The sequence below is a fragment of the Ursus americanus genome, chromosome X (assembly GCF_024610735.1).
Source record: "Ursus americanus isolate L20-20 chromosome X, mUrsAme1.1.p, whole genome shotgun sequence".
Lineage (NCBI taxonomy): Eukaryota > Metazoa > Chordata > Mammalia > Carnivora > Ursidae > Ursus > Ursus americanus.
In genome coordinates, this window is record NC_142164.1 from 87,656,385 (window position 1) to 87,681,072 (window position 24,688).

The 24,688-nt window shown below is 39.3% G+C and overlaps 1 protein-coding gene across 8 annotated transcripts in view; it reads left to right on the plus strand.

The window, feature by feature from the left end:
- CASK (calcium/calmodulin dependent serine protein kinase) overlaps positions 1-24,688 on the plus strand; it is a 349,106-nt gene that overhangs the window by 221,636 nt on the left and 102,782 nt on the right. For all 8 annotated transcript variants that reach the window (XM_087859504.1, XM_087859498.1, XM_087859502.1 and 5 more), the window contains exons 8-9: positions 2,776-2,898; positions 16,290-16,373. In XM_087859504.1, coding sequence (XP_087715630.1) covers positions 2,776-2,898; positions 16,290-16,373 — 207 coding nt within the window. The remainder of the gene's footprint in view (positions 1-2,775; positions 2,899-16,289; positions 16,374-24,688) is intronic.

Here is a 24,688-nt window from a genome sequence, read left to right on the forward strand (position 1 = left end):
AACTGCTTGTAAGAAATCCTCCCCCTCCAGTCCCTGCAAGTTGCGAATGACTATGAGGAATGCATGGCCATGGCTTTCTGGTCGAATTTGGCCAAGTGAAATCACAGATACTTACCATAGGAAAACAAACACGATTAGCCATGCACCAGCATAATAAGAATACTAGCAGTAATGACAGCGTCCTCAGACCTAGCACTTAGTATGTGCCGGGAACTGTGCCAAGCACTCCTATGAACTCATTTTATCCTCCCAGCAACTTATGACATGGTGTTGTATGATAAAATCTCCCACCTGCCTTTTGGGAGCTATAAGCATTTGATAATGATACAATTCTTCCTTTGTGTTAGTTCAGTTGCTAACTTCCTGGTTTCCAAGACAATATGCTTCATTCCGACAGCCTCTGGTATTTGATTTTCTCTATTTTTAAAGCACTGAATAGTTTGTTTGTTTCCTTGTAAGAAATTTGGACTGTTCACACATGCCAAAAATTAAATGATTTTAAAACCCCCATTCCTAGTATTACAGTAAGTCAGATGGACGTGACAGCTATATCATAATTTCTGCACCTGGAGGTTTGAAGCTTTGAGGTTAATAACTTACTTATTACCTTTTTACTTGGCTAACCTTACCTCTCACTTAATATTCATGGGTTGTTTTTTTTTTTTAACACGAGAGCCCCACGTTTTCAGCATCTTCTTTTGAAGTATAGAGCCATCTCTACCATCAATGGTAAATCTGGTGGGCCTTTCATATATGTATATATGTGTGTATGTGTATAGATACACACATATATATGTACACACACATACTGTGCTGTGATTCTGTCAGCGTTTATTTTTACATTTTTTGTTATTGAAAATTTCAAACAAAAGTAATAGAGATAACAGTACAGTGAACCCCCAGCTTCAATACTTAGCAACATACAGCCAGCCTCAAAAATAGTTTCATCACCCCAGTGGTTCTTAAGAACTATGAGCAGAATCCTTGATGTCTAGGGGTATTTTCAAGAAAATCTTGATGGCATCATTTAAAAACTCATAGTTTATCAACCGCTACTGGTCTTAAGTGGTTTTCATTTAACTTTTTATTCACATTTGCTAGCTTACTTCATCTTTTCAGGTAGATGTCTGAGAATACTATTTACCTGGAATAGATGCCAGCATTTAATTTCAATGAACTTTCTTATAAAAGACAACAATGTATCTCCCACAGTATGTACAAGATACAGCGCCGTCTTCTGTCTTCGTTGTGGGTAGCCAGTTGGTAGCTCCACAACAGGAGTCGAGGCGCCCATGGCTTTAGTATTCAAAGAAGTGAGAGTGTTCTGTAGCCCTGTTTTGTTCCCCTTATAAACCCAAGCTCCCAGATTAATTTCAGCTACTCTTTCAGCCAAAGGAAGAGGAAAAGCCTGGATTGGACTCCCTCACAAACAGGATGGGGGCATATACTTTTCAACCTCTACTCACCTCAGCAATCTTACCACCACTTTCAGATGACCTCTCAACCCCTTTCTCCGAGGACAAATCATTCCAGCTTTAAGGAGCACATCAGCTCCAGGATGGGGAGGAGGGAACAAGGCTAAGCCTCATCCAATCACCAACATTATTTCAAATGGACCAGTTGATCACAATTTTAATAGGATGACGGCAATATGGCACTTACGTTAGTTAAGAGATCTGAGAAGCAGAAGTGACTATTGTTTGGAATTCTGCCTGTTAGGAAAAGAACAAGGAGCATTTTTCACTCCCCATCTGTAAGTATAGAGCCTCACAGTAGCCAGAGCGAAGTGTCTAATGCTAACCCTTGGCCAACTATAATAATTCCTGTGTACTGTGATGCAAGCTGTGATTTTATTTGGCTTGAAGTTGTTATGGACTTTATTCTCCATCTTTCTTCATTAGAAGGTGACCTAGGTCTCCTCTGGTTCAAGCTAGCTCCTGGCACCAGGCAGCTCGCATAAATTCACCCTGTTAGTCGGCTTATTGATATTAAATAAGGAATGAGACCTTACTCGTCTCTCCCTGCCTGCCCCCCCCCTTGCCTTCCCAACGGCAAACCCTAAGTATCCCTTCCCTTTTTTCTGCTTCCTGGGCTCAGACATACCCTTTTTCCCAGGAGCCATCTTGCTCTTTTCCTCCCGGATCCACTTTCTCACAAGTCTTATGTCTTTTGAACAACTCATAGTTTTTGATCATTTGTTTGACTTCAGTCAATTGACCTTGTGACTTAGTTGTCTCATCTCTATGAAAGGAACAAAAGTAACTTCACTGAAGACAATATACAAGTGAATTGGTTCTTTTGTAGGGCCTTTGGTAACAGTGTATTTTTTCCTAAATACTAAAATTGATATACCGTGACCAAAACATCCTACTAAGAGCTTTGCATAACTTCATACTTACTGCACATTCCAATCCTTAAAATGTTTTAAAATTTCTTTAAAATTTTTAATTTAAAAATTAGAGCAAAGTATCTAGTCTCTTTAGCTAAGGTAAAAACTACAGTCATGAGCGTTCTATTCTTCAGTTATTAAAAATATGATAACTTATGTGACAATAAGAACATATGTAAGGGATATTTACTGATGCAAAATCTCATAGAGCAACAGACACCAAAGACTTGCCTTTGTCCTCTTTCTTAGAAAGCAGGCCTTTAGAATCAGATTTCTGTTCTTTGAGAACTTTATTCACATTGAAACAGCATAGGAATGTTACATTGTAGTGAATGTTAACTTTTCACTGGACGATAACTATGGAATTTTCATCTCCTTCTCTTCAGATGAATCCAAGGCAGTGGAGCCATATCTCTGAAAGTGCCAAAGACCTAGTCCGTCGCATGCTGATGCTGGATCCAGCCGAAAGGATCACTGTTTATGAAGCACTGAATCACCCCTGGCTTAAGGTACGGGAGCCCACAGGTGGCCATCTACACTGTGTGTGAACACTTCCAGCGACAGGAATGTATTGCTCTAGAGGGCGACTCTTCCCACCTCTTTTCTGAGCACTTTTTTTTTTTTAGTTTTGTTCATCTTGTTTGCTGTTCCTGGACAGCTTCTGTAAATATCTGAGTGGAGAATATACCATTCTAGTGACATGCAGCCATCAGAGGGAACAGGCAGATTAAGGCAGAACGTATCAGGGAGGAAGGCGTGTTTGTTCTCCGCCGACACATGTCCCAAAGCTGTGCAACAAGAACAAGGGAAGTGTTGCTGTGTTTATGACAGAAAGTTACAATCTTTACTTTGGGTGTGACTGTGTGGTTCATAACATTTTTATTTCAATAGATAACTAGATATGGATTTATTGTTTTAGAAAGAAGCTAGATTTTAAAAATTCTTTCTCTATCCCATCTTGTGAATGAGTATTAAGGAAAATTTAACTTGAGACTTGAATGAAATAGCACTATTTGATTAAGACATTCTAAAGTTCAGTAATTCCAGGAAATTCTCACTGTACAGGAGAAAACAAAGGCTCAGAGAGTCTGAGAATCTCACCCCAAGTCACAGAAGTTGTCAGTAGTGGAACCAGGATTTTAATTGAGTCTACTACAACGCTTTCCTTTGCATGTGAGATCCTCAGTCTTTTACTTACTCAAGGGCAGCATCCAGCAATATCCCCTTTCCTGCATCATCACTTTTCTGACTCTGTTGACTGTAATATGCTACACTGTATTTTTATTACGGGCACACACACACACACACACACACACACACACACACACACCTCCTGACCCTACAACCCCCTCTAGCTTCTGTTCCCCTAGACAGCAAAACAAGAACTAAGTTGACTGTACCCATCCTTGATCCTCTTTTTCTGTCTCCACTCAGGCCCTTGGAGATTCATCTAGTTTTAATGGTCTTAAGTGCTGTTCATACTCTGATGAGTCCTAAATTTATATCTTCAGACCAGGCCTCTCCCCGGAGTGGTTCTTTCTTAACCCAGTGTAGTCTTGCCCCCTAATACCTCTCTGATTTCACCCCCTACTACTCTCCTCTTACTCTGTCCCCCACATGTTGGCCTTGTTGTGGTTCCTCAGGCAGCAGGCACATTCTGGCCTCAATGCCTCTGTGTTTGTTATGCTCTTTTCCTAGAACGCTCTTCCCCAGGCATAGTCATGGCTTCTTCCTTTACCACCTTCAGATCTTTGCTTAGCTGTCAGCTTCTTAGTAAGAGCTTTCCTGTCTGCTCAGTTTAAAATTAGGGAGAAGGAATGCCCCCTGCCGCCAGTATTCCCAGTCCCCCTTCCCTGCCTTAGTTTTCTCCATAGCATCTGTCACCATAAGACATAGCTATATTTTACTTGTTTGTAGTCTGTTTACCACCTGTAAAATACAAGCTGCAGAAGAGTAGGAATTTGGGGTTGTCAGTTCACTTCCGTCCAGCACTCTAGAAAGTATCTGGCATATAGTAGGTGCTCAATAAATATTAGTTATTATTTAATTAAATGGACAAATAAATGTTCATTATATTACACCATGCTCTTTCCCTAGAAATCATGCAAAAACAATAAGATCTATTAAAATGTGGATTCATAATGCATCTTAGTGGCAATGACATGGATGATGATATTAGAGAACAGTTTTGAGATTCCAACAGATCCTGAGTCTCCCTTAAGAATTTTACTTATCAGGGCGCCTGGGTGGTACAGTAGGTTAAACATCTGACTCTTGGTTTCAGCTCAGGTCCTGGTCTCAGGGTGATGAGATCGAGCCCCACATCAGACTCCATGCTCAGTGTGGAGTCTGCTCAAGACTCTATTTCCCTCTCCCTCTGCCCCTCCCCCCCACTCTCTCTCTCAAATAAATAAGTAAATCTTTTAAAAAGAAGAATATTACTTATCAAATCTGCATTCAACCCTCCAATACACAGTTCTAGTTATTCTTGACTTGAAATACTCAGTTCTGGTTATTCCTGATTTCCCCCAGAAAAGGGTGGGTAAGCAGTTCTTAAGTACATTCTTAGTATTTTTTTCTCCCAGAAATGACCAGTGTAGGGGGGACTCCTATTTCTCCTTTGCCTATTTCTGTTTCTCCATAATGGGGATCTTTTGTTCATTAGTAGCTAGTTTTAAATGCCAAAAGACAATGAAAATGGCAGCCATATTAGTCATTTTTAAGATTCTTTAGAAAATTTGGCACTCATAATCATGCATATCTTGACTAATATTTATTTTTGGAAACCCTTCTCCCTGCAGTGATTGTAGTTCTCGTTCTAAATAATCTGAGCTTAATACGTAATAGATTTCTGGCACCAGAAAGACAACAGACAGAAAATGTCAGTAACTTAAATGGAAAAGTTCCAGAAGGCTGTTTGAGCTCAGAATCATGTGCCATGTCTGAACTATAATTTACCTCCACTGCTTAGGTGCCATCTGGAGATGGAAGAATTCCATGAGAATGTTATCTAGCTGATGCAAACAGGCTTCTTACAGTTAAATACTTGTCCATGTATACTTGTGAATCATTGCTATGGATGTAATTGGTGTTAATTTTGTAAAGACTAAATTTAAGCTATAGTTTATATATGAAAAACTCCTGCATAATTGCAAAGTGAAGAAATAAGATGATGAACGTCCTTGTAGCAAAGAGTGCCCAAAGTCATAATAACATGACTGGGTGTCAAAAAAAAAAAAGGTTTATTTCTTTGATAAAGCCACAAGAAAATGTCCTATTCAATCATTTCATATCGAAAAAGAATTTGAGTAAATAGACCAATATGTGAATGTCTTATGATTGTTAAATTATACTGTGTTTAACGCCTTTATCTAAATTAGTGGTGTTTGCTATGAATATTCATTCCAACAAAAATAAGACCAACCAAAATTGTACTTTCCTTATAGATGACTGAGCTCTTTTCACACCCTTTGTAGCCTTCATCTGTAGACCCTAAAGTACGCTGTAATAAAACATGAAAAAATCAGTCACACCAAAGAGACGAAGGCATAGTCAGGCTGCGAAACAGGTTTTCAGATGATGCTAATACAACATAAACACACAGACAAGCTCAAAGAAGTCACAGGGGAGAAGTATCACATGAGTACGGGAGTATGGGCTCAGGAGGACCAATGAGGTACAAGAGAGATCACTGTCATCTGGAGCTCCAGGGAAGCCCAGGGGAGCACGGGCCAAGCATCACCAAGTGTTCAGGGCATGTGGGGGTGGGGGCAGGAAGCAAACTACTATAGTACAAATGTTAGCTCTTTGAAGGATTGTACCGTAGTAGACTGGAAATTTTGGTCTGAGGGAAGAATACATGCGGTCCCGAATGCCAAATTAAGTACTTTGGATATTAGGGTATAGATGGGAAAAAGCTCCTGCAAGCCTTTGAGTGACAATACAGTGCGAGCAGCAAGCTTACGTAATTCCTTTGGACTCTGCATGCAGGTGGGTTGTCTGTTGGGGGTACGAGCAGTAGAGGCAAAGAGAGCAGGTAGGAGCTATGGCTGTCCAGGCAGGAGGTGACAGGGGCCTGCACCCAGGGAGGGGAGTAAAGGTGGAAGTGGGAAAGAAATACTCAGACTGAGAGAGTTTAAGGAAGGAGAACTGACGAGGCTCAGTGAGTGGGCTCAGTGAGTGATTCAAGGTATTTGGAATTAGGAAGCCCCAAGGAGAGTCAAACATGTCGAGTAGAAGTGATTTCTTGTAAACATTTTATTTTGAAATAATTTTAGACTCACATAGAAGTGGCAGAAACGGGCACCTGGCTGGCTCACTCGGTAGAGCATGCAACACTTGATCTCGGGGTTGTGGGTTCGAGCCCCATGTTGGGTGTAGAGGTTGCTTACAAATAAAATCTTACAAAAATAAAAAATAAAATCTTCAAAAATTTTAGAAAAAGAAATGGCAAAAACAGTACAAAATTCCCATGTACATTTCGCCATTTTTCCCCCCAGGGATGAATACTTAACTGCAGGCCTTATTCGATTTTCACCAGCTTATGTGTGTGTGTCTGTGTCTGTGTGTGTGTGTGTGTGTGTGTGTGTGTTTCTAGGAGATTTTATCACGTGTATGGAAGTATATAAGCACAACCATAATCAGGATATAGAAGTGCTCTCTCACCCCTCGTACTACTCCTTAATAATCACATCCTCCCCTAACCCCTGAACCCCTGATCTGTTCTCCATCACTATAATTCTTGTCCTTTTGAGAGTATTATGTAAATGGGATCATATGGTATGTAACTGTTTAGGAGACACATCTCCGGGGTGTTTCTCTTTTCCTCTCACACAACTACCACACTCAACAGCACTTCTGACACCAGGTGTGTCTGGGTTTTTCCCCCACACCAAGCAATTCTCTGACACCAGCTGGGTGTCCTACATTTTAATTCAATTGTGACACTAACTGAAATTAATGCAGACCCCACAGGTTAAGGGCTTGGTCCCACGAGACTGTCCCCCACTTCAGATGCCAATTGCAAGTAGTGGGTCCCCAGGTTACCCATGATTTCTATCTGACTTGGCTACAAATTAGAAGTTCCCATAACCCACCCCACCCCAAACTTGGATTTGATCATTTGCTAGAATAGCTCACAGAACTGAGGGACACTTATGTGTACCAGTTTATTGTATGATAAAAAAAAATACGGTAAAGGATACAGATGAAGAGATACATAGAGCAAGGTCTAGAAGGGTTCCAAGTGCAGAAGTTGCTGTTCCCATGGAAGGTGGGGTACACCACGCTCTCGGCATGTACATGTCTTCATCAAACCAGAAGCTCTCCAAACCCCATACTTTGGGAAATTTTACAGAGGCTTCATCACATAGGCATGTATTGATCATTAACTCTATTTCCAGGCCCTCTCCCCTCTCTAGAAATTGGGGGGGGGGTGCTGAACATTCTAGCCTTATAATCATGACTTGGCCTTTCTGGTGACCAGCCCCTATCCAGGAGCCCACCAAGAATCACCTCAATAAAACAAAGACACTGCTGTCACCCAGGAAATACCAAGTGATTTAGGAACTCTGTCAGGAACTAGAGTCAAAAACCAAATATTGGGGCACCTGGGTGGCTCAGTCGTTAAGTGTCTGCCTTCGGCTCAGGACATGATCCCAGGGTCCTGGGATCAAGCCCCACGTCGGGCTCCCTGCTCTGCTGGGAGCCTGCTTCTTCCTCTCCCACTCCCCTGCTTGTGTTTGCTCTCTTGCTGGCTGTCCCTCTCTCTGTCAAATAAATAAATAAAATCTTTAAAAAAAAAACACAAATATTAGAAGATGCTCCTAGCGCTCTTATCTCTTAGGATATTACAAGGGTTTTAGGAGCTCTGCATCAGGACCTTGGATCAAAGACTAAATGTTAGGGGCGCCTGGGTAGTGCAGTGGTTAAGCATCTGCCTTCGGCTCAGGGCGTGATCCCAGTGTTCTGGGTTCGAGCCCCACATCAGGCTCCTCCACTAAGAGCCTGCTTCTTCCTCTCCCACTCCCCCTGCTTGTGTTCCCTCTCTCGCTGGCTGTCTCTATCTCTGTCAAATAAATAAATAAAATCTTAAAAAAAAAAAAGACTAAATGTTAGAACAAAAGATTCTCCTAGCATCCCTATTAAAGGTGTTTTAGGGCTCAGTTTCAGGAACCGGGGTCAGAGACCGATACACATATTTGTTATTACTTGACAGATTAGGTTTTTTTACTCAGCATAATGCCCTTGGGATCCATCCAAGTTGTGTAGATCAGTAGTTCATTCCTTTTTATTACTGAATAGTACTCCCCTGTATGGATGTACAGCACTTCGTTTATCCATCTACCTTTTGAAGGGCACTTGAGTTGTTTCCAGTTTTGGGCTAATACAAACAAGGCTGCTATGAACATCTATATACAGATTTTCATTTCTCCAAAGTAAAAACCCGTGAGTGGGATTGCTGACTCCTATGGTAAGTATATATTCTACTTCATAAAAACTGCCCACTCATTTTCCAGAGTGGCTGTATGATTTTTCTTTCCCACCAGCAGGGTATGAGAGAACCAGTCACTCTGTGTCCTTGTCAGCACTTGCTAATGTCAGCATTTTTTTAACCATTCATAATTGCTTTTAGGAGCATTTTTATAGTACCTGCTTAAAAATCCCAGTTGGGTGATTCTAACATCTGTGCCTTCTCTGTGTTGGTATCTGTTGGTTGTCTTTTCTCATTCAGTTTGAGATTTTCCAGGTTCTTGGCATGAAGAGTAATTTTAGATAGTATGCTGGACATTTTTAGTATCGGTATATTACGGGACTGTGACTCTCATTTAAATCTTCTATTTTAGCAAGGAGCTAACCTGATTAAATTCAGAACATGCATCCTGGCCCACTTTTAGGGCTGTAGCTCTAATGCCAGTTTCATTTCCAAAGCCTTTGCGGTACTCTTCCATTCTGCCCCACTTGTATGCTGTTCAGAGGCTCATCTGAAACCTGGGAGGTATTCCATACCGTAGCGTCGTCTTAAAGCTCTTGCTGTGTTGATCCGGGTTGGTTTTATACATGGGTTTATTGGGAATGTGCCAAGGACTTCACACACAGATTGAGACCCCCTTGCCCAGCTTTCTTCTCCTTGTCATCCTGCTCCTGCTCTCTAGGAAGTAGAGCGCCACCTCCTTGCTGTTGTTTGCATCAGGCAGGACTGAGAGGTTTGGAAAGGGGTCTGAGGGGGAGGAAGTCGGCTTCTTTCATGGTGTTCCCCTGGAGCAGGGTGGATGCAGTCAAAAGGGTACTGTCCTGCAGAGCCAACCTCTTCTCCGTCCTTGGCTAAAGAGAGTAGGCTTTTCTTGAGGCTCGTTTTTCTGTGTTCCTTGTCCTTGGAGTTTCCAGGTTGCAGGCTGCTCTCATGCCCAAGTGAGGATACGTTAAAGGGCAAAAAAAAAAAAAAATCCCAGTGATATCACCAAAGGATCACCCCTCAAGTTCTGGGATTCCCTCCCTAGCCTGCCTCTCCTCCAGCCTTCTGTCAGTGATTCAAAAGGGCAAGCAAGTCATTTCTTTGTTATCAAGAACTCTAAAAAATTAAGCTTTGGAAAAAGAAATGTTTATTGAAAAGGGAATGCTTTAAAACTCCGCACCAGGGGTGCCTGGGTGGCTCAGTCAGTTTAGTGTCTGACTTTTGATTTTGGCTCAGGTCATGATCTCAAGGTCATGAGATCAAGCCCTCATCTGGCTCTGCGCTCAGCAGGGAGTCTGCTTGAGATTCTCTCCTCTCTCCCTCTCCCCCTGCTCATGCACGTGCGTGTGTGTGGGCTCTCTCTCTCTATCTCTCTCTCTCAAGTAAATAAATAAATCTTTTTGTTGTTGTTGTTTAAAATCTGTGCCAATGCCCATGTCTTGCTCTGGAGTCCAGGCATGCCATGTGTCTTTCAAACCACTTTCCCTAGGCCCAGTCTTTCTCTCACATTTGGCATTAGCTAGAAGACCTATCTCTTGTACTATCTGAGAGACTACAAAGGGTATGAAGACCCTTTTTTTAATAGCAGTGGAAATTTTTAATGTTACATATACCTAAAATGTTAAGCAATCTCAGTTTAAGCAAAATGCAGTCAGATTTTAGCCTCAATTCAGCAGTAGTAAGAGAGACTCCCTACCAGCATTGTCCAATAAGAACTTTCTGTCGTGAGGGCAGTATTTTATATCTGAACTATCCAATGTGGTAGCCACTAGCCATATATTGGCTCTTTATGCTTGAAATGTGTCTAATGCAACTGAAGAACTGAATTTTTAATTATATTTAATTTTTTAATATTTATTTATTTATTTGAGAGAGACGGTGCATGTGCAGGTGAGGGGAGGGGCAGAGGGAGAGAATCTCAAGCAGACTCCCCACTGAGCATGGAGCCCATCACAGGGCTTGATCTCACAACCATGAGATCACAACCTAAGCCAAAACCAAGAGTTGGACACTTAACCAACTGAGCCACCCAGGCGCCCCATAATTATATTTAATTTTAATGAATTTAATTAGAAATGGGTCACAGGTTATGTCCCCTGTAATTTTAACTACATTTTATTTTTATTTTTTTCTTATGTGATAGGAACATATTATCATCTAGAAAACAACCAAACTTATTTAGTAAGCTGTTCGTTGATACATGCATACAGACACACTCACAGCACTCCTGAATTACTTTACATCAGAAGTTTGTACAGGTTGACTAACAAAAATGATTATTAAAGCCAGTCGTGTACCTCTACAGCATCTCATTTAATCTTCACAAAAATCCTGTAAGATTAGTTTTCAAAAAGAAACAGCTGAGAGAATGTAAGGTCATACAGCCAGTACCTAAATGACCCAGATTTTGAACAAAAGTCTTTCTGACTCCAAACCCACTGTCTTTCTGCCGTATTATACCACTCCTTTTCGTTCGGGTTCTTTCTCTTCTGTGTTAAAGACCTTCCTGGGTTTGCTTTTTTCCCCCTCTATTCTATCAAAATGCAAAAACAAGTTTTACTCAAAAAGTGAAACAAAGCCCATTTTCATGTTTGTTTTTCAGTATATGTTTTTCAGTATATGTTGGTTGAATATCACCAGGCATAACACAACTTAAAATTTTTTTTACAATTTTTTATAAATTGAAGTTTAGTTGACATATGTTATATTAGTTTCAGGTGTACATTATAGCAATTCAACAGTTCCATACATCATGCAGTGCTTGCTACAATAAGCGTGGTTACCATCTGTCACCATACAAAGGAATTATAACATTATTGACTGTACTCCCTATGCTGTACTTTTCATCCCCATGACTTATTTATTTTATAACTGGAAGTTTGTACTTCTTAATCCCCTTCACCTGTTTTTGCCTATCCCCCGCTACCACCCTCCCCTCCGGCAGCCACCAGTTTGTTCTCTGTATTTATGAATCTGTTTCTGGTTGTGTTTGTTCATTTGTTTTGTCTTTTTTTTTTTTAAGTAGGCTCCATGCCCAACATGGGGTTGAACTCAACGACCCCGAGGTTGAGAGTCACATGTTCTACCAACTAAGCCAGCCAGGCGCCCCTGTTTTGTCTTTTAGATTCCACATATAAGCGAAATCATATGGTATTTACCTTTCTCTGTCTAAATTAATTTAGCATAACACCCTGTAGGTCCATCTGTGTTGTTGTGAATGGCACGATTTCATTCTTTTTTTATGGCTGAGTAATATTCCATTGTATGTTATGTACGTACGTGTGTGTGTGTGTACCACATCTTCCACGAACAGTAACAGCAATCCATTTAAAGATTCCATTGCTTGGTATGGAATGGTAATTTTATGTTTCTCTCTGCTAGTTAATTATTTGATAAATTCTTATGTCTTCTGTATTGGTGAACCTATTCTGGCTTAGCACAGGAAAAGGAGATTAAGTCCCTAAAGATAATAAAATCATTTCCAAGATGTTTAGCATAAAGAATCTGGCAGATATGCAAATTGTAGTCATTTTGACATCAAGCATTGTATGTGTACTTAAGAAAAATATAATTTTGCTCTCCAATAGAACTCATTACATTTAGTCATTAATTTAGAAAATAAATTTTAAAGTGTTTGTATTCATTCCTTAGGAATTTCAGTGATAATGTGAAATTTTGACAGGACTGACTATAAAATTCTACATTGAAATTCAAAAATAAATTTTGTAAGTACATGATACCAAAACATTGATTTTAAAAGTGCCTCACGTGCAAACATGAATTTTAGTTATAAAATAATGTGATCTTGAACTTAATTTACAAATGTTATCTAGTATCCAGATTAAGAAAATTAAGAGGCCCACTTTATACTAATTAATCTTCATTGAGTATAATGCATTTCCTTTTTCCCAGCTGCATAATAGGATATAATGATATGTTCTTCCTACCTTGTTGTGAAGAATAAGTAACATAAACATATAAAGGACTAGAACAATGCCTGGCACATAATAAGCCCCTCAATACATGCTAACTATAATGATGGTAGTTATGTCCATTTGAGCCATGACTTTTGAGATAATTAATGTGTAGCATTATCTCTACTATCTTATATAGTTGTTTTAAAGAACAAATGAGGGGCGCCTGGGTGGCTCAGTCGCAAAATGTCCGACTTGATTTCAGCTCAGGTCATGATCTCAGGGTCTTGAGATCAAATCAAGCCCCGAGTCAGGGTCTGCACTCAGTAGAGGCTACTGGAGATTCTCTCTCTCCTTCCGCTCCTCCCCCTGCTCTTGCATGCTCTCTAAAGTAAATAAATCTTTTTAAAAAAAAAAGAATAAATGGGATAATGCCTGTGAAAGTCCCAAATTCAGTGGCTGGGACAGAGTTAAATACTAACTTAATACCTTCTAAATGTTTACGATCCTCCAAAAATTCATTTCCAGCCCAGATTTCTCTCCTGTACTCCAGGCTTGTATGTCCAAGTACCTACTTGAACCTCCACTTGAACTTTAATTTCAAGCATAACGTATCCAAATCTACAATCCTGATCTCTTCCCATTTCCGTTGGTGTCGGACTTCTAGTTGCTCACACTGAAAAACTTGGTGTGGTCTTTGACTCCTCTCTTTCTCTCACACCCAACATCTAGTCTCTCAGAAACTTCTGTTCTCTCCACCTCCAAAATATATTCAGAATTGAGAACCTCTTTCTTGGAACAACACTGTAAGAGAATGAAAAGATAAGCTATGAACTGGGAGTAAATATTTGCAAATTATATATCTGAGAAAGGATTTACATACTTAGATTATATAAAGAATCCCTTCTTTTGAACTGTAGTTGATATACACTATTATCACTTTCACATGTACAACATAGTGATTCAACGTTTATATACATTATGAGGTGACCACCATGATAAAACCTAGCTACCATCTGTCACCATACAGAGTTGTTACAGTATTATTAACTATATTCCCTTTGCTGTACATTACATCCCTGCGTCTTATTTATTTTATAACTGGGAGTGTGTACCTTTTAATCCCCTTCCCGTATTTGGGAAGAATTGTTAAAACTCAATAATAAGAAAACACACAACCCAGTTCAAAACAGGAAAATATTTGGAACAGACACTTTTTCAACAAGGAAGATATGTGGATGGCAAATAAGCACATTCAAAGTTGCTCGACATCATTAGTCATCAGGGAAATACAAAGTAATGCCACAGTGAGATCTCCATATGCACATGTATCAGAATGACTAAAATCAGAAAGACTAACCATACCAAGTATTGGCAAGAGTATAGAACAACCGGAAGTGATACATGGCTATGGAAATGTAAAATGGTACAACCACTTTGGAAAACAGGTTGGCAGTTTCTTAAAAGTTAAACATATCCTGTAATACAACCCAGCCATTCTACTCCTAAGTATTTGCCTAAGAGAAATGAAATATCTGTCCATACAAAGACTTATACATTAATGTTCATAGCAGCTTTCTACATAATAGCCAAAATTTGGAAACAACCCATGGTCAATAAACAGATGAATGGATAAACAAATTATGGCATATCCTTACAGTGGAATGCCACTTAGCAACAAAAAGGACCGAACTACTGATACTTGCAACTTCATGGATGAAATTCAGAACCTTTATGCTGAGTGAAACAAGTTGGAAAATGTGTATGTACTGTCGTTCCATTTATATAAAATTCTAGAAAATGCAAACCAATCTACAGTGACAGAAACAGTGGCTGCCTGGGGACTGGGAGGAAGAGGACAAAGGGACCTGGGGAAACTTCTGAGAGTGATGGGTATATTCATCATCTTGATCACATTGATGCTTTTATGCTTACATACATCAAAACTGATCAAATTATACATTGTAAACATGGGGTTTGCTATATGCTAATTACACCTCAGTAAAACTTTCTGCAGAAAACAAAATATATTCAGAATCTATCTCCTTTTCACCTTTTTTATTTTTCCATCTGATTTCATCTATCATCATCTCTCCCCCACCCAGATTACTGCAGTAGCCTTCTAACTGGTCTCCCTGCCCCCCCCCATTTTTCTTAGACCCTTGCTCCCTTCTAATCTGTTCTCAACACAACAACCAAGTGTTCCTTTAAAGTTCTCAGATCATGTCACTTCAGCTCAAAACCCTCCAGTGGCTCCCTCTCCCACTCAGAATAAAAGGCTTTTTTATTCTGACAAGACCCCAGCCTTGTCACCTCTCTGATCTGATCTATTTACTCCACACACGGGTCTCCTTGCTAGTTCTTGGAAATTCCAGGCGCACTCCCTCCTTTGGGCCTTCAGATTGGTGGTTCTCCCTGCCTAGACCACTTCCTCACTACTTTTGGGTGTCTTCACAGTAATCGAGCCTAATTTGACCATCCTGTTTTAAACTTCAGTGTGCCCAACCCCTTCTACTCTGCTTTACTTTTTGCTTTATTATTCCATAGCACTTTTATCATACTCCATAATTTACCTTTTTGTATTTCCTTCTCCTATTCGAATATGAGCTACACAAGGACCTGAATCTTTGTTGGTTTTGTTTATTCATGTATCCCAAGTGCATAGAACAATGCCTGGCACATAGTAGGCTCTCAAGAAATATTTCTGAAATGAATACTTACCCAAATCTTTGATACATTAACAAATTAGAGTAGAACCAAAGGAGGTGTTAAGAAGAATGACAGGAGGTTTAAAATATACATGAGGAATCATTGAAGCAACTGTAAACACAGAGAATAGATTTAGTGGAAACATGACCCCCCCCCTTAGCTACCAAAGGGTTATTATATGGAAGAGGTAGTATGTTTGCTTTGTGATGTCGCAGAGGACAGAGCTAGCCCAAACAAGCCAGGTATGGACCCAGGCTAAGTAAGAACATTTTTACTTTCTTAAAATTGTAATAAGCTGCCATAAAATAATGATCACCTACTGGGCAAGGTCAAACAGAATAATCCTCCATCAGGGATTGAAGAGGATCCCACGTGGGGAAATAGTTGAATTAGATGGCCTTGAAAAGTTTGTCTTCATTCGAAGATACTGCGATTTTTTTTTAAATCCATTTATTCCAAATAACTCCAAATGCTCAATCATTTGTGGAATTAATTTTTTACATGCTTGCTTTACCTGACAATATCATGTCAAAGGTAACTTCATTCTTTCATAATTATGGTTAGTTATCTTAACCATATAGCCATACCTGAAAATTATATGGCCCATTATTTTAGCCTTTTATTATTGCTGAAAAGTACTATCACTTTTGACCTTCATAGCCTTCATTTGAGAATGTTTACCAGTATCATGGAATAAGATCTCCAGTATTCTAGAATTCAATCTAAGTTTCATATTTAAGGAATTTGGTCTTTGTTTGTTTTCAATTAAGTTTTTCACTTTTTTAAATAGCTACATATGTTCATTATCTTTCTTCTTTTATAGGAGCGGGATCGTTATGCCTACAAGATTCATCTTCCAGAAACAGTAGAGCAACTGAGGAAATTCAATGCAAGGAGGAAACTAAAGGTAATTAAAGAAATCAGCAAAAAGCTTTCTTACAGCTAAATTCCCACTTCCAAAACTTATTCCAATAAGATTTTGGTTTTTAAATCATTTAAGGTAATATCTAAGTGTGAATCTAAACAAAAGGTTATAATAAATGGAAGATTAGTTACATTTTAGATTTGTATTATCCTGAAAATTCATAGCAGAAGTATAATTACTTTTTTAATTTTTTTCAAGTTTTTATTTATTTGAGAGATAGATAGTGAGAGAGTACAAGCGGGGTGGGGGAAGGTGGCAGGGAGAGGAAGAAGCAGGCTCCTGCTGAGCAAGGAGCCTGATGTGGGACTTGATCCCAGGACCCTGGGATTATGTCCAGAGCCAAAGGCAGATGCCTAACCAGCTGAGCCACCCAGGTACCCTGGAGATATAATTACTTTTAAAATAGTAGTTCACTATTATCCGTTATTATCGAATATGAACAAAGGGCACATTTTCTCAAATATTTTGACAAAACGTGAGTTCAGCTCAATGGAAACAATATTGGATTAGAATTAGACAACCATTACAAAGCAGTAAAAATCCCCACTACCTTTGTCTACTAGAAAATATTTTCAAATTACTTTTCTCACCTTTTCTTTATTCTTCCTAAGTACCTTTCTCCTTTTACCACTCTCTATCCTCTACCTCACCAAAAAAAATATGATAATTATCCCATATGGGGAACCCATTTGATTCTAAAAAGGTTTTGAAAAAAGACCAAACAAAAATAATGGAGTCTTTTAGCACTATTCAAAAAATTTATTTAGTTATTTATTTATTAGAAAGAGAGCGCAGGGGGAGGGGCAAAGGAAGAGGGACTCATGAGCAGACTTCATGCTAAGCTCAGAGCCCAACACAGGGCTCAGTCCCACAACCCCGAGATCATGACCTGAGCCAAAACCATGGGTTGGACGCTTAACCAACTGAGCCACCCAAGCACCCCAGCACTATACAAAAATTTTATGTGACAGCATTCTCCCCACCTCCCCCACTCTTCCCAACAGAGAAAACGGTTATATTGTAGTCTTAAAATTAACTTATATTTGACTTATTTTTTACTACTATAAAAAATAATTTTTAGCTCTCTCCTCTAAGTAGTTGATTGGTTAGTAGTCCTCCTTAGCCATGTGATTCCTGCCAACCATAAAACTTTGTATTTTCAGATATGTCATAAATTGCAATAACATTCACTATTCAACCACTGAAACATATGGATGATTGATTACAACTCTAGATTTAGAAGAACATTTATATGAATTTGGAGGAAACTAGGCCACGATATTATGCTATAGAGCTGAACTGTCCATCGTAGCTGGTAGCCACATGTAACTATTTAAATTTAAATCAATGAAAATTAAATAAAACTAAAAGATCGGTTCCCCGGTCACACTGGCACATTTCAAGTGCTCAGTAACCAAATGTGGCTACCGAATCAGACTACACAGATACAGGACATTTCTATCATTGTAAAAAGTCCTATTGGACTGTGCTATTTTACAGCAAGGGAAATTGCAACATGTCATTGCTGGTGATGATGATTCGCAGTTAAGCCTCTGCCCTGATTGTTTTTGCAGTCAGGGATTCAAACTGCCTCTTCTCTATTTGCTTTAAATGTCCTTGGCAAAAATAATTAATGACATGCCATTATCAAGATGACACCCAGAGAAGTTTCTCCGTCTTTGATATACACCTGAACCAATGTAGCCTGCAAGAGAGAAAAAAAAATCTTACTATCCAAAGTGTGAAATTTGGTCAGTTGTTTTTGAAGTTCATTTCCTCCCCAAAGGAACCATTAATTATCCTTTTTTTTTTTCCTCAACTCTTCCCTAGTCTTTTTAACTCTAACACTGCTTTGGCCTTTGTGACGTTGCCTTGTCTGGGGCTGAACCTTTTATTGCCCAAGCATAGGACTTTTACAATAGGGCTCAGGTTTGCCCTATCACAAGAAACCCATCCTATAGTTCTCCCAGTGCCACAAAATCAGACTCGGGCCTAAAATAGCCAGAGTGGTGACTAAGATTCACTTGGACAGGGCAAAGCTGTTCCAGCAGAGAGGGGTCATATGAACTTACCACATCCCTTTGCAGAGCTATTTAAAGTTTCAAGACCCACCAAACAACCTAGAATTAGAAACATCAGCAGGGTTGTCATTGAGACTTTTTCAGCTTCTGGTAAGGCTTTATTCCTTTGTGTGATTCAGCCATCCTGGCTAAAGCACGTTATGCCTACTTTCTTCAAGGAACTCATTATCCTCATTCTACCTCTTCTGTGAGCTTCTAGAACAGAAATTGCAACTTTGCTAGCTTTCAGAGCCCACCACACAACTTTTTTTCAAGTGAATAGCTAGGTACCTGTCCTACCCAGAGACTGTTTTTAAGCTCCTCAAATATTGGGCAACAACCTAAGTTTTATGACTCCCTTTGAAATGATTAAAAGCAGTAGAAAATTGCTTTTGTTACTTAGAGGGAGGAAATTTTTATTGTCTGTGGCAAGAAGAAACAGAAGGAGTACAGACAGCATTATGGGAAAGCGTGGGCTCTGGAGCTACATTGCCTTGGGGGACTTGCGGCTCTGACACTTACTAGATGTGTAACCCTGAGCAAGTCATTTAAATTCACTGTGCCTGGGTGGTTCGGTCAGTTGAGCATCTAACTCTTGATTTTAGGTCAGGTCATGATCTTGGAGTTGTCAGATAGAGCCCCACCTTGGGCTCCGCACTCAGCACAAGTGTCCTTGTCCTTCTTCCTCTGCTCCTCCCCCTTGCTCCTGCACATGTGCGCTCTCTCCCTCTCTCTCTCTCTCTCAAATGAATAAAATCTTTTAAATAAATAAATTCTCTGTGCCTCAGTTTCCTTATCTGCAAGATGGGGATAATGATAATAGCTAACTTATAGGGCTGTAAGAATTGAATGAATTAATGTATTATAGCAGTTAGAACAGTACGTGGCAGTCGTAAGTGTTCCATACATATTATTTGTTATTAACCTTATCGTTGTTACTGTTTCATTATGATTCTTTTTTTTTAAAGATTATTTATTTGAGAGAGAGTACATGCAGGGGGAGGAGCAGGGGGAGGAGGAGAGAATCTCAGAGAATCTCAAGCAGACTCCACACCCAGTGCAGAACCCAAGTTGGGGTTAGATCTCAAGACCCTAAGATCATGACCTGAGCAGAAATCAAGAGTCCATCACTTAACCGACTGAGCCACCCAGTCGCCCCTGTTTTATTATGATTCTAATGTTAATTTGACTTGGTATTCTATTTATGAATAACTGTAATTCTGAAATGGACACTTTATACCATTTTAGCTTTTTTCTAGTCATTGACATTAACCTTTTGAAGTTTTTAAAAGCTTTATAAAATGTGTAGACAGGGCACCTGGCTGGCTCAGTCAGTGGAGCATGCGACTCCTGATCTTGGTCAGGGTTGTGAGTTTAAGCTCCACATTGGGGATAGAGTTTACGATCAATCAGTAAGTCCATACATACATACATACATACACACATACAAACAATGTATAGAACACCAAAACCTCACTGGATAATTTCTGTTTATGTATTTCTTCCAAAGTAATTATGCTTAGACTATTCCAATCACTTTGATTATTATTTTCCCTCACAGTATGTAGAGAGAATCTTATACTTGTAGTATATTGTAATATTTACTTCCCTTCCATTACCCGCCTCAAGTGTCATTTCCATTATGAGATATACGTTCTTTAAAGCAGTGGCTCTCCAAGTGTGGTCCCCAGACCAGCAGCATCGGTACCACCTTGGAACCTATTAAAAAATACAAATTCTCAGGCTCTAGTACGATCAGGAAAGAAAACGAAATAAAAGATAACCAGATTGGAAAGAAAGTAAAACTGTCATTGTTTACAGATGACATGATCCTGTACATGGAAAATCATAAGAAATCCACAAAAAACTAGTAAAAATAACAAACAGGAGTACCTGGGTGCCTTAGTCAGTTAAGTGTCCAACTCTTGGTTTTGGCTCAGGTCATGATATTGGGGTCCTGGGATCAAGCCCCACATCAGGCTCTGTGCTCAGCGTGGTCTGCTGGAGAATAGTTCCCTCTCCCTCTCTTCCTACCCCTGCTTGTGCGCTCTCTCTCTCTCTCTAAAATAAACAAAATCTTTAAAAAGAAAAAAGAAAGGAATAACAAAGAAGCCCAGCAAGGTCACAGGACACAAGATCAGTATACAAAATTGAATTGTATTTCTATATATGAGCAATGAATAATCTTAAAATTAAGAAACAATTCCATTCACGGTAACATCAAAAAGAATTAAATGCTTAAGTATAAATTTGAAAAAAGAGGTGCCAGACCTGTAAACTTACGTTGCTGAGAGAAATTAAAGAAAAGCTAAATAAATGGAGAGACATTTAATGTCCATGGATTGGAAGATTCAGTATTAAGATGACAGTGTTTCTCAAGTTCATCTATAGATTCAACACAGTTTCCTGCACAGAAATTGACAGATTGATCCTAAAAATTCATATGGAGATGCAAAGGACCTAGAATAGCCAAAATAATCTTGAAAAAAGGACCAAGTTGGAGGATTCATACTTTGCACTAACTTAACTATAAAGCTACAGTTATCAGGACTCTGGTACCGGTATGGGACAGGGGTAGACATGTAGATCAGTGGACAGAATTGAGAGTTCAGGAATAAACCCTTATATTTATGGTCAGTTGATTTCAATAAAAGTGCCAAGGCAATTCAGTGGGGGAATGGGTAGTCTTCTCAACAAATGGTGCCGGGACAATTGGATATTCCGTGTGCAAAAAGAGACAAAAAAGGCCACATATTAGATGTTCCATTTATTTGCAGTATCTGGAATAGGTATTGATATCTGTAAATCCATAGAGACTGAAAGTAAACTGGTGATTGCCAGGTGCTGGGTAGTGACTACTTAATGGGTATGGGGATTTGGGGGTGGGGAGGGCGATGATGTTTTGGAACTAGACAGAAATGGTGGCTGCACAACATTGTGAATGTACTGAACGCCACTGAATTGTACACTTTAAAATGGTTAATTTTATGTAAATTTCACATAGCCCACTTTTTTTTTGACCAGATGACAAAATACTCTTCTTACACACTGGTTGCCTCTTCGGTGCCCTTAAGGGATATGACACATTCCCATAGTAACAGTGACTCACTGCACCACTCAGCTCACCCAAGGGACCACCCCTCCCTCAGCCGCAGTTATGCTAGAGGTTGGAGGGGCATCTGTTTATTGAAAAAGCCTCATGGTTGATTGTGATATGTCCACCTTATTGAGAGTCATTACTCTTAAGCACAAACTGTAATGGTTCTACAAAATTCCATCATATTGTATTTATCATAACTTGATCAACCAGCTACTGGACACAGAGATCTCTTCCAGTTTTCCACAGCCATGAATACTGTTGTATTGTCTTTTCATTAATAAACCTTCGTATACCTACGATTATATTTTTAGGATAAGTTTTGTGCTAGTGGAATGTTGGCATCAAAGTATATATGTGTATTGAAGCCTTTTGATCTCTATATATAAGTTGCCCTCCAAAAGGCTTATACCTGTTTGAATAAATTTTTATGTATTTTTGGTGGTGAGTTTTACTTTTGAGGTTGAAACTTTTTCTCATTCTAAAAGTCTTGTGGAACTTTTTTATGCCAGAATATAAAACATTACTCATTTTACTTAGATGAAATTTCAAGATTATGGCTCGTTATTCATTACAATAATACCGATACTCAACAATCGGAAAGTGTTTCTTTCCATATTTGTACATTCATTTTAACATTTAACCTCTCAACAGGCTACAGGAGATGATAAATCCCTAATGGGAAAATTATTTGAACAATTAGCATTAACATCATTTTCAGACCATCTTTCACATGTAGATTTTTAAAAAGTTAATGGAACCCTGCATGTGATTTGAATTATCACACATTTCTGTTTGTTCTCCTCTCTTTCGTTATTTTGTTTTACATCTTTGAGTGACAGAAAATTTGTGTTTCTCATTTTGATTACCAGACATTTCAGATGTTGGGTTTTTTGCCTCTTTTTGTTTTACACTAAGCTCTGGAATTTTAATACTTTACTTAAAAAAAAATCCTCTACAAACAATACTTCCTTTAATAAACTCCATTAGGCCTCAGTACAAGACTAGATATGAGAATCATATTTTCTCAAATCGAATATTAGGATGCATGAGACAGACTATGATCTAGGACCGTCTAGAAAATCTATGCTCTAGGGGTGTCTCTTAAGGGAGACACACCTGTACTGTAACCCTGGGTGCCGTCTACTTGGATTTACTGAGCAAGGAGTCAGGTTTGGGGGGGGGGCACTAGGGGAATGTCTGTCAGCATCTGAGCTTGTCTAGGGAAGAGGCTCAAAAAAGAATCTGTTGTAGAAATCATCTCCTTTGCTTCATGAGTTATTTCTACCTCTAGAAAGCAAATTTTCCTACAGTGAAGCATGTCAAAGAAATTCTGTCTAAAAAAAAAAAAAAAGCAGCAATAGGGGCACCTTGGGTGGCTCAGTCGGTTAAGCATCCAACTCTTGATTTCGGCTTGGGTTGTGATCTCAGGGTTGTGAGATCAGGCTCCACTCTGGGCATGGAACCTGCTTAAGATTCTGTCTCTCCCTCTGCCCCTTCCTTCCCCAGCCCTCCCCCTCACTCGTGTGTGCACACTCTCTCTCTCTCAAAAAAAAAAATATATATATATATATATATAAGCAATATTCTGTATTTGGGTAAATTTATTGCATTCAGCTGAGGAGGTGGTGAGTTGAATCTATGCGATTCAGTTTAAGGGACAAAACCATTTATTCCTTACACTATAAATAGAGAAAGTGAGGGAGATTTCTGGTAACTTTCTATAATTTTCCTTTATTGATTTTGCAAATTGCAAAGGTATATAGCCTATATGCTTCTGTGGATTACCGGTCGGTCCCTCAAATTCCTGAACTTTGCAGACCTAGAAAAAGTTTGTTTGGGAATGCCATTTTCCAATACTTGACCGAAATGTACCATACATGCAATAGCCACTAGCCCTCTGTGGAGATTTTAATTTTAATTAATATCAAAGAAAACTTTACGTTTGATTTCTCAGTTGCACTAGCCACATATCAAGTGTTCAGTACCACATGTGGCTGATGGCCACTGTATTGAACGGTCCAGGTGTAGAACATTTCCATCATCACAGAAAGTTCTATTATACAGCACCATCTGGAGTCGTGGCACCTCCAAGAGTAGTGCTTGCGCCTAAACATCACCTTTTCAGAGGTCAACCAGGAAGCTTTTAATAGCTGCCTTTTGGCAATCTTCCCCTTCCTATTAATTCAACCAGAGCTAACTTAGGGATTTATCAAGGACCTTTGCACCCTAATGAAAGCATTTACATACAGTCCTCTCCTGTAGTGAGGAGTGGTACAGAGGCAGTGAGGTAGCACCGCAGTCGGGGGTTCCCGCTACTCAGAGCAGTAAGTCTGCTAGCCAGAAGGCACCAATGATTCTGAAAAGTGAAAAGTGTTATCCTGGTATGAACAGTTACATAAATAATAATTGAAGTGATTTTGATCTTTCTCTTGATTTTACAAAGCAATTCTAATAATTTCTGACTCTGAGATATAGAATGTATTAATTCCTAAGTTAGGCAGTCTGGCTTTTGAAAGTTATTGTGTACATTAGAAGACCATCTTTATAAAATACTTTTCCACAGACCCAAAAGGATTCCTAAGATACCTACTCTGTGCAGTTGCTCTTAAATACAGTCATACCTACTACACTTACAAGTCTCATTTTTCAGCGTCTTCAGAGAAGATAGCACAGCCTCCTTTAGTCAGATATCCTGACTTAATGTTATAAAATTCCCAGTTTTAGACCTGAATTTGAGTTCCATTTGAGTACCCTATACACATAGACCATGATGACTAGACCAAATGATAATGTTGCCTGTGACTGTATGGAGAGACACCGGGAGCTCTGGCATAATCAATCATCTCACATCATCATCATCATCATCATCGAGGACCCAATTCTTACATGTAATCAACCCAAATCCTTTAACATTTCTACCTTGAAATGATTTTCCAGCCTTCTGGTCATCTCTTTTCAGTCTCAACCTCTCCAAGTTCTTCATCCTTTTTAAGGCTTTGAGTTCAGTGTTCTGAAGCCTAATAAGATGATCCTTTCTCAAATTCTTATGTGACACGAGTATTTCTATAACCCTGTGATGGGTTTTGCCCCCTCAGTATATTACAATATAACTATGTGTTATTTTGCCACTTGGGTGC